This window comes from Durio zibethinus, chromosome 3, assembly GCF_047325235.1.
Source record: "Durio zibethinus cultivar Kanyao isolate XHJ-2024 chromosome 3, ASM4732523v1, whole genome shotgun sequence".
NCBI classification, from domain to species: domain Eukaryota; kingdom Viridiplantae; phylum Streptophyta; class Magnoliopsida; order Malvales; family Malvaceae; genus Durio; species Durio zibethinus.
Window position 1 is genome coordinate 36,782,561 of NC_143164.1, and position 10,119 is coordinate 36,792,679.

A 10,119-nucleotide genomic window follows, 5' to 3' on the forward strand; every position below is an offset into this window, starting at 1 on the left:
TTAGAATTTTTGAGCCTCTTCATTGTCACTAAATTAAAGATAACAAAATAATTTGTATCCGATAAATTTTGACTCATCTCAATCTAATAAAGTCATTTTTTTGAAATCGATTCTGGTTAGAGTAAGATCTAGTTTTTTTCCTTAAATTTGGGTTTGAATTGAAGTCACGTTTAAGTTGATGCTATCCCAATTTAAGTGTATATAAAATATATATTTTATGATTTATTTAATTATATATATATGTATTATATTAATAAAATTATTATTCATTACTTTAATTTAATATATTAACTTAACAAAACTATTATATTTATCTAGAATTAAAATATATTTTTATAAATATTATATAATATTTAAATTATTAAATTAATTTTAAACCAAATCAATTGCTGTCATAAATATTAAATATTCAAATTGAGTATAAAAAATAATATTTTAATATTAGACTAAAACTATATATAAATATTAGAAGGTCAAATTAGAATTGAAATGAGTAAAAAGCCGTTTCAACCCACTTCATTGTGATTCTTATACTAAACCAAGGTCCTATTGGCTTTATAGAAAAAATCTTAATTAAAATTGATTTGATTTTAATTACAAAGGCAAGTACTTGTGTCACGGATCTAATTAGAGTCTTGAATCTCACATTGAACATAATAGAAAGGTCACTGGAGTATAAAAGGGTTCACCCTACATCAACCTTGTGAGGCATCTTTTGTATGATAAAACTGTGAGGTCAGGGGGATCAGAGCGGATAATACCTCACAAGAGTGTGAACCGTGACGGTTAGGCTGATCTGAGACATCGGATGAGTGGATGCCCAGGTCCCGGAGCCGCACGGGTTCAAAGCTTAAATCTCGGCCCGTGACAAGTGGTATCAGAGCTAGTCCTAAACCGTTCGATCCAAGTCAAGCACCTCGAGGGAGGTAGACAGGGTAGTCAGCCTTCGTGACAAAGGCTTATGAGGTTGGGTGCGAGAGAATGTCACGGACTTAAGGAAGAGTCCTGAATCCCACATCGAATATAATAGGAGGATCACTGGGGTGTACAAGGGTTTACACCACATCAACCTTGTGAGGCACCTTTTGTAAGACAAAATCGTGAGATCAGGAGAGTCAAAGCGAACAATACTTCACAAGGGTGTGAACCATGACGGTTAGGCTGATTTATCGCAACTTACCCTTTTAATTGCAATTTTTTATCACAATTGTAATGCTAAACTAATCCGATCCAAATTTCTCATTTTATTTTCTGAACATAATGCTGTTCTCTTAATAATATTAAAACATAATTTTTTTTTCTTAATATATATCCACACATAAATATAAATCTATTCAAACTCAATTTATTTTTTCAATAAAAAATACATGCACTTATCATTTTTCGTCTTTATATACAGTCAAGGTTGAAATTTAAAAATTTTCAAATTAGAGTTTGAAAATTTAAAAGGAAGATATGGTTACTTGTAAGTTCTAATTATGGACTGAAAAAGGAATACAAGTTCTCTTATCATCATTAATGATAAAAAAAATAATCTCCCAAATATGAACCATGAATTTTATAAAATTTAAGAACTTAAGTGTCATTGTTAAAATAAAGAAAGCTAAACTCAGCCAGGAGTTTAAAAGGAATTTCGGCCATGACAATGTTAAACTGATGTCAAATTTTTGCCGTTGTCAATTAAGGGTATAAATGATACATTTATATTTATAAATTATGTAAATTCGATTCAAATAAAATTTGAATTCGATTCGATTATTATCGAGTCAAACTGAAATTCGAATAATTTAATTTATTGATTGAGTCAAGTTTGAGTATTTTTACACTCGATTCGAATAACTTGCGAGTCTAATTGAAATTTTATATTTTAATATATTTTAATTATTTTAATTAATAAATATCTTGAACTCGAGCTCGAATACAAATAATCAAGTTTTTATCAAATATAAGAATCGAACTTATTTTTTCATATTAATCGAGCCTAATCGAGTTAGCTCGAGTAACTCGATTTTTATTCCGAGTCGAATTCGAATTAAAAAAATAAAATTCGATTGAGTTCGAATTAAGTTTTGAATTTTGAATTTCAAATCAAACTCAAATTTAAACTTAATACTGTATCGATTCATTCAATCGATTATGCTCCTATTGTCAATAACCTACTGCTTTAAAGTAATCAATAAAATAATATGCGAATTAAAACAAGTTTCACAAATATATATATATATATATATATTATAAAATAGGCGCGTAAGTAGAGATTACTTGATCTCCAATTCTAAGTCTTATATCATTTCATAATTTTTTAAAAATTATTTCATCAAAAAATTGTTGGCATTTGATAAAAATTAAAAAAAAAACTGATTTATGATTTTTTTAGATATTCACTTATAATATTGATAAAAAAATTATTGATAAATTTATTAATTGTTGATGAAAAAAGTATTTAAAAATTTTTTTTGATGAGTGTGGAAAATTTTTTTAATTTTTTAATTTTTCAATCTTTTGAATGTTCATAGAAAATTTTGAAGAAAATTTTAGAAAAATTTTAAGAAAAATTTTTTCTTCAAGTTTTTTATTTTTTAATTTTTGGGTAGATCCACCTATGAAAAAATATTTCATTTGTAAAAATTTGAATCTTAAATTTATAAAATATTATTTTTAATTATATAAATTAATTGAATTAAATCTGAAATTTAATTAATATGAAAAAGACATCATGATGTTTAAACTAAAACGTAAAGTGCTGGATTTGGATCAGAAGACATGACTCGATTTTGTTTAGTACATTAAGATTAATTTCTAAAGTCTTGAACAACAATAAATGATTTAAGTTTTACTATTTTTTAATAGCTGATCAATAAGTGATTGATTAGATCAGTTAAAATTTATTTTTTTTACGAATAAATTTTAAATTCGAGTCTTATAAGTGATCATTTTTTGAAGTAATTTTGAATGCATAATTTACAATCACTTATCATTTAATTTTTTATGAATTTATTAAATTTAATATAAATAAATTTATTTAAATCGATCCGAAACTTGAACCCTTTACCACTTAGAAATTTAGCAGTGAATGATCAAAATTTACATGTTAAAATCAAGAATGATCAAAATCCTGAATGTGAACGTTTAACCTTCTAAGCCAAATAGAGTGAGAAATCATGTGGAAGACATCATATCTTTTGGGAGTTGCATTCACCACAAAATGTCTTTGCACTTGTTTCACTCTCATTTGCATTCTCAGATACTGCCTCTGAGAAATGCCCATCAGGATCTTTTTGATGTTAGGGATGTCCTTGACAGGAACCTGAACTGAGAATGAATTCCAATTCAGGACATCACTGAAAGGGGGCACATAGCTGTCTGAAATCAGCACTGGAACACATTCTGCATAGATAGCCTCCACGATTCTTGGGCTTGCCACTTCGTATCCACTCGGGCATAGGCAAAACCTGCTGTTCTTCAGCTTTGACATGTATGAAACTCCCTTGGGAAGTTGGTCGTAGACTTGGACATCAGGGTCCTGTTTGTCTTTCCATTCTTTCAGGAGGAGGTACCTGATGTAGCCATGGAGACGACCAGCGAAAAAGGCAAGAATGGATCGACGAGAGGGGGAAGGACCACCTAATAGCCCTTCCACTTCACCTGTTAAAAGATTGATTTCTGGAAATGAGGCATCTTTTGCGGGATTGAATCCTTCAGATGTGTTTGCATTACATAAAACTCTAATGGACTTGTTGAACAAGTGGGGAACATAGGAGGATGCCCGCGGCCCCTGAAAAATCAAGCAAAAACAATTATTCAAATTCATGTAGTATTCCAGGCTGGATTCAAAAGGTTTGCTTGGACTTGGAGGGCAAACTTACTTACCCAATCATGGCAGGAGAGCATGAAATGGTCGGTTCCAAGGCTTCGATTCCAGTAAGGATGTTTTCTGGCAATGACATCGATGTAGTCTACAACGGCCCGTCCAATGGCATCTGTGTTAAAGGTTTCAGGTTCATAGAGGTATTGAACCAGCATGACAACACTGAATGGAAGGAAATAAACCAATGCCTCATCAGGGTCTTCAGTTCTATAAAATTTTCCCTTTTCCATTTCATGAATGAACCTTCCCTCCGAGGAATATATGCTCCTGCATGGACCGTTATGGAACATCGGTGGCTCCCCTTCCTGGTACACATAAATCTTGAAGAGCTTTTCCATCTCTAAGTAACTCCTAAATTTCGTAAAGATTTATCATAAATTCGTGATAAAAACTAGTTAATAGATAGAGGCTGATAGTCTTGGAATAAGGGAAGAAGTTGCAAGTATTGAGATTTGAACTCCAGACTTGTTGGATGTCATCTCTTAACGATGACTGCTTAAAGTAATTAAACTAAGTTTCAGGTTTATAAATAAAGAAACTTTATTGAATGGAAATACTACCTATGAAAAGCATTTGCATTCCTGTATATAGGGCCATGAGGCACATAATGGGGGTCTTGATGGATCGATGTCAAATTCCTAACTCGAGCAGCCTCTTTTATGGAGGATCGAACCCTTGCCAAATTTGCTTCAAGCCTGTCCAACTTGCTGTTTCTCTTTATTACAACTCTTGTCGTGGATGAAACATCAATTTCTCCACATTCGTTATTCTTTGACATGTTCTGCTTTTGTCCACCCAGAACCAATACCAAAAAGACTTTTTTCAGTTGGAATTTTAGTGTCAAAGTGAAATGAAACCAAAACAAAAAAGGAAACATAAAAGGTTTAAAAAGAAATTCTTACAAGTTGAACCGTTTCTCTCTCAATAAATGCATCCGAAAAGGACTTATTGGAGGCAAAATAATCTGTTTCAGCTTCCAGGAAAGAAGAATCTGTGGAGAATCCTTTGGAGAAGGAACCATTGTTGTTGGAATCGTTAGTTGCAGTTCCTTCAATTAGTGAAGAACGATAAGAAGCAAAAGAGTCAAATCGCCATGTCCAAGGAGCAGACAATGGAGACAAAGAAAAGGGCTGAGGGGTCAATGTAGATACAAGAACTGAAAACACAACCAAAGGGATAACCAGGAATAAAACCAAATTCCATGAAGAAGACCAGATAAATAAAGCACTATGACAATGAGGCTTGTCGATAGGAGGTGTCATAATGATAACTTTAACAATCTTTCAATAAAATTCTGTGTTCAAACTTGTATCAGAAACTGAAAACAATTTCTGAATTAGTAAGTGGAGGTGGGATTCATTTCTTGCTTGCAGGTTATTCCTTCCTGCTACTCTCAGATATTCTCGAAAGGAGGCTCTGCGACTACAGCCTTTTTAATTAGTATAACGTTCACCGTGCACCTAATGGAGTTTTATATATATATATATATAAGTAATGAAGTTTCTTTCAATCGACGCATCCTCTTTTGATTCCAAGTTGGCTCAATTTATTAGGATATGAATTTGCGTATCAGTACCGTAGCTTCTAGAAAGAAAGTGCAAAAGTGCATTTTTTTCAATTTTTTTATTTTTATAAAGGAGATTGTAACTCAAAAATAAGAAAAAAAAAATTATAAATGCTATAATTTTATCCTCAAACCTGTAAGATTATGTGTCACATTCCCATTGCACTCTTTTTACAAAATTAACTTATTGGAGTATGTAGCGACACCGTTTATAAGTCCAACAATTTTTTTTTCTTATTCGATACGAAATTGAAATATTTTATCTATTATTTTAAAATATTTAGCATGATATTTTTTTTCACTCAATCTCATAATTTTTTTTGTTACAGTTGTTACCTTGCCTGTTTTATTTGGATTGTTTAGTGTGATTAAACTTTGTCACGATATTTTACTCTGACACCTTATTAAGTGATCAGATTAATTCACTCTTTAGCGTTTTGCATGAAATCAAATGAGTTAAGAATTTAATTTTGATATTACTTATCATGTGATTATTACTTTCTTCTTGCAAAACCAACTTATCAAGATGTGCAGTGCAACAACAAAAGGAATATGCAAGCATAATGTGAAATTTGATTCAAAATCCATTAATAAATTTAATAATTTAAAATATGATACAAATATAATACACAAAAGTGACATAACTTGAAATTTTAATAATAACTATATCTAAATTTAATAAAATTAAAAATATATATTTTATATTTTCGTACTGACAAATTATAATACGAAATTTTTATATAAAACATAATAAAAATATATGAATTTTAATATTTTATATAATATAAATACATTAATAGTAAGGATGGTATTACCCATGCAAGTTCTCTATGGATCATTCCTTCTATTTACATTTATTTTTGGGGTCAAATTTCATTCTATTGAATTGCAAGTTGTTGTAGGAATGAAGTTGATCCCAAGAGAGGCAGGAAGAAGAAAATATATGAGCACCAGGGATCACTTCAGTCAATGAGAAGATCGATCCGGTGATTCAAAGCATCAATTCCCAATGGCCCAAATCTTTTACTCACCAATAAATTCTACCACTAGGCAGGGGGGGAGCCTTGGATCTGAGTTCAGGGGCCGTCGCCATTACGGACATTGGTGCATAGAATTTAGAAATTACGCCCATTACTCTTCGGGACTTGAGAGAACCTAGATTAACTCACTTCTACGCAACCAATGTTTGACGATTCCAGCACAACATATTGAGCATAATTTTTAACTAGATATATTAATTTAAAATATAATAAAAATACGATATAAAAATAAAATATAAAAATAATATGATTTAAAATTTTAATAATAATTGTATATGTATTTAATAAAATTAAAAATATATATATTTTATATTTTTGTATCCATACAAATTGTAACATATAATTTTCATATAAAATATGATATAAATATATAAAATTAATATTTTACATAAAATAATTATAGGAATTATTAAATCTAATTTTAACTGTGAATAATACTACCGTGATAAATGAAGCAAACATCAATGCACGTTCCAATTTCATTTTTAAAAAATTTAACAAAAATAATGGAGACAACTATTAAAAATAATAATACAGAGTCTAGTTTGAACTCACTCGCATTTAGGCATCGTCTAATGTATTGTCTATTTTGAAAATTTTATGATATTCATGATTTTATCTTTTGAAAAAAAAAATCTTCGTAAAAAAGGTGGACTCTTTTAATCAGCAATCTAATCTTTAATTATTAAAAATTTGAGATTCTTTCCTTTAACAGCCTTGTTAATTTAGAAAGTAAATTAAACATTGGACAAATTAAATTGAAAGATTATGAGAAAATAATTTTTTAAAAATTCATTAGATCTGTTGTAAAATTTACTTGAATTGAGATAAAAAAAAACCCTTTATCATTTAAAAAATGTTAAACTTCAATGTTGTTTAGGAATCAAATCCACCTAGTTACTGCTCCTATCATTAAAAAACTCTATGAACAAAGAACCCTTGCTTAAAAACCAGACAAAACACTTAGCCCAAAAGAGAAACCCAAGAATCAAAGCCCAAGAGAAAAAGAAAAATTCCCCTGCAATGTCCTTTAAATCCACCTAGCATCATACCTTTTCTTTTGACGTGGCAAGATCGTAATCTATCAATCATCATACTTTTCATTTATCCCTGAAAGTCTTTGTTTTGTTTTTTTTTTTTTTTTTTCATTTTTGTGTCTGTAAAACGTGTTAGTGAAATGTAAATAAGCTAGTATCAATTTCATGGTGGTTAGAAAATCTACATTTTTGGGTTAAGATGCAATGGTCAAAGTATAATTTCCATTAAAAACTGTCTGTTGTTGAGTACGCAAACTGACTGACTGTATATAGCAAATAGGTTTGAGGACATTATCTTGACCCCCTTGTTTCGGACACCTTTTGGCTTACAACCTCTAGGTGGAGATTTTTCCTCCATGGTGAGACCAACTTTCCTGCCTGTTCCCTCATTCTGTCTCTTTCCCTGAAATCACAGCTTCTGGCAAATAAACCTTCATTTCATGCTCAAAAAATCCGTCAGTAATCCGTCACTGTTAGGCAAAATCAGTGACAGAAAATTGGCAATAGATTCTTGTATCCCATCAATCATCAGCTAAGATCTCAGGCAAGGTAATGTGATTTTTTTTTTTTTTTTGCCCATCGAGGGTATATGATCAGTCCTGGAAACCATTTTGAGGATCAGATGCAGTAGGACTGCATCATTATAGGTTTTTCTGTGCTACATCTTGAGAGAAATAAGAGATTGGATATCCTATCTGAATGCAAAGCAAGGGTAACCATAAAATTGCATTACAATGGCATTTCGTTTCCCCATGAGAGCTCAGTCAGTTAGTAGTTCAGCATTTTTTGCAGAGAGAATAACCGAAGAACCTCATCATCACACAAATAATAAAAATTCTCAAACCACGGTCACGTTGGTGTACCAAACCAATATAGTAGGCTACTGGCGTAACGTTACGGTTATGTGGTGCAAGAATCTTATGAATCATTCTCTCAGCATTATGGTCAATAGTATTGAAGGAGATTCTCATTACAGTTGCAAGATTGATCTTAAGCCTTGGCATTTCTGGAGCAGAAAAGGATACAAATCCTTTGAGGTTGAAGGAAACCAAGTGGATGTCTACTGGGATCTTCGTTCGGCTAAATTTACCAGTGGCCCAGAACCAGTAGCAGGTTATTATGTCGCCCTTGTTGCCGATGAAGAGGTGGTGTTGTTGTTGGGAGATTACAAGAAAAAAGCATACAAGAGGACGAAATCGAGACCAACCTTGGTTGAACCTCTACTGTTTTACAAGAAGGAGAACGTGTTTGCCAAGAAGAGTTTTGCAACCCGAGCTAGATTCGATGAAAGAAGAAAAGAACATGACATTCTTGTTGAGAGTTCAGTAACTGGGTTAAAAGACCCTGAAATGTGGATTAGCATGGATGGGGTTGTGTTGGTTCACGTTAGGAATTTGCAGTGGAAATTCAGGGGTAACCAGACTGTTTTAGTAGATAGGCAGCCAGTGCAAGTGCTGTGGGACGTGCATGACTGGTTGTTTAGTAGCCCTGGAACAGGCCATGGCTTGTTTATATTCAAGCCAATTGCGGCTGAAGCAGACAGTGATAAAGAAGGCAGTAGCCACGGAGGAGACAGTGATACCAGCACCGGCAGCAGGTATTATTCTACAAAAAGCCCCACCAGGACATCCGAATTCAGCCTGTTTCTTTATGCATGGAAGATTGAGTGAGATTCAATGTCGTGCATTTTGCAATTTCCACACACACACACGCACGCACAAAAAAAAAAAAAGCCCTTTTGCAGGCAATTTTCATGCATGTATATTCTTAAAGTAATGTAAATTGTACACTTATAATTAATTTCTTTAAAAATGAAAGTCAATGAAGCAGATAGTCTTGCTTGTTCGTATAAGCCTTTGCAACCTGCATAAATCTCCTTGTTCGTACACATCTCTTATTTGATACATACTCGTACCTAACTAATGTTCACTGTCCAGTCCGAATAACATAATACAATAGATGTATGTGTCTAATGTTCATTCTCGAGTTCGAGCAACATAATACATGGGAGAAGCGAGGAAGTACAATGTATTAAACCCTTAATAGAATCCTTCTTTCAGCTATTATTTTCTGATATTCAGGAGATTCTACTTTGTTGTATTATGGGATACACTGGTTATAGTTAGGATTAGGCCAGGAAGCAATGGTAATCAAGCAATGGTAATCAAATGTTGAATGGCCGAACTACAGAAAAACTTGTGAGTTCAGTTCTAAAGGTCCTGAAGTTTACTAATAAAAACAAGCCAACTATAAAACTAGACCTAAAACACGACACGATGATATAATACAAATAAAATATACAAAAATAATACGATTTAAAATTTTAAAATAATTATAAATAGATTTAATAAAATCAAAAAATTATATTTTATATTTTTATATAAAATCAAATTATAATACGTAATTTTTATATAAAACATGAAATATAACACAACTATAATATTTTACACGATCTATTAGCAAAACCCATTATGGAGTTTTATAACGTCTCCTCAATGCAGGTTACTGATTAGCGCAAACATCAGTTTTAACTTAAGTCACCGTATGCCCTTTTTCAAGCAGATTATATACCTGAGACATAATAAAAAACAATAAATGTAATTTAGATTT

General features: G+C 31.7%; 2 protein-coding genes across 2 annotated transcripts; one reads left to right on the plus strand and one right to left on the minus strand.

Moving 5' to 3' along the window:
• Window positions 1-3,038: 3,038 nt before the first annotated feature.
• Window positions 3,039-5,312, minus strand: LOC111283784 (putative glycosyltransferase At3g07620). The gene is made up of 4 exons (XM_089758767.1): window positions 4,771-5,312; window positions 4,429-4,649; window positions 3,871-4,219; window positions 3,039-3,775 (listed from the first exon to the last, which is right to left on the minus strand). The coding sequence occupies exons 1-4, from the start codon at window positions 5,128-5,130 to the stop codon at window positions 3,098-3,100; spliced, it is 1,608 nt and encodes a 535-aa protein (XP_089614893.1). The 5' UTR covers window positions 5,131-5,312; the 3' UTR covers window positions 3,039-3,097.
• Window positions 5,313-7,587: 2,275 nt separating this feature from the next.
• LOC111283883 (uncharacterized) lies at window positions 7,588-9,179 on the plus strand. The gene has a single exon (XM_022872526.2). The coding sequence runs from the start codon at window positions 8,244-8,246 to the stop codon at window positions 9,177-9,179; it is 936 nt and encodes a 311-aa protein (XP_022728261.1). The 5' UTR covers window positions 7,588-8,243.
• Window positions 9,180-10,119: the final 940 nt, after the last annotated feature.

Coding starts and splice junctions, on each gene's coding strand:
- LOC111283784 (XM_089758767.1), bottom strand. CDS start 5,130: ATGACACCTCCTATCGACAAGCCTCATTGTCATAGTGCTTTATTTATC. Junction 4,650..4,770: donor AGAGAGAAACGGTTCAACTT/GTAAGAATTTCT, acceptor GGACAAAAGCAG/AACATGTCAAAGAATAACGA. Junction 3,776..3,870: donor TGCTCTCCTGCCATGATTGG/GTAAGTAAGTTT, acceptor TTGATTTTTCAG/GGGCCGCGGGCATCCTCCTA.
- LOC111283883 (XM_022872526.2), top strand. CDS start 8,244: ATGGCATTTCGTTTCCCCATGAGAGCTCAGTCAGTTAGTAGTTCAGCA.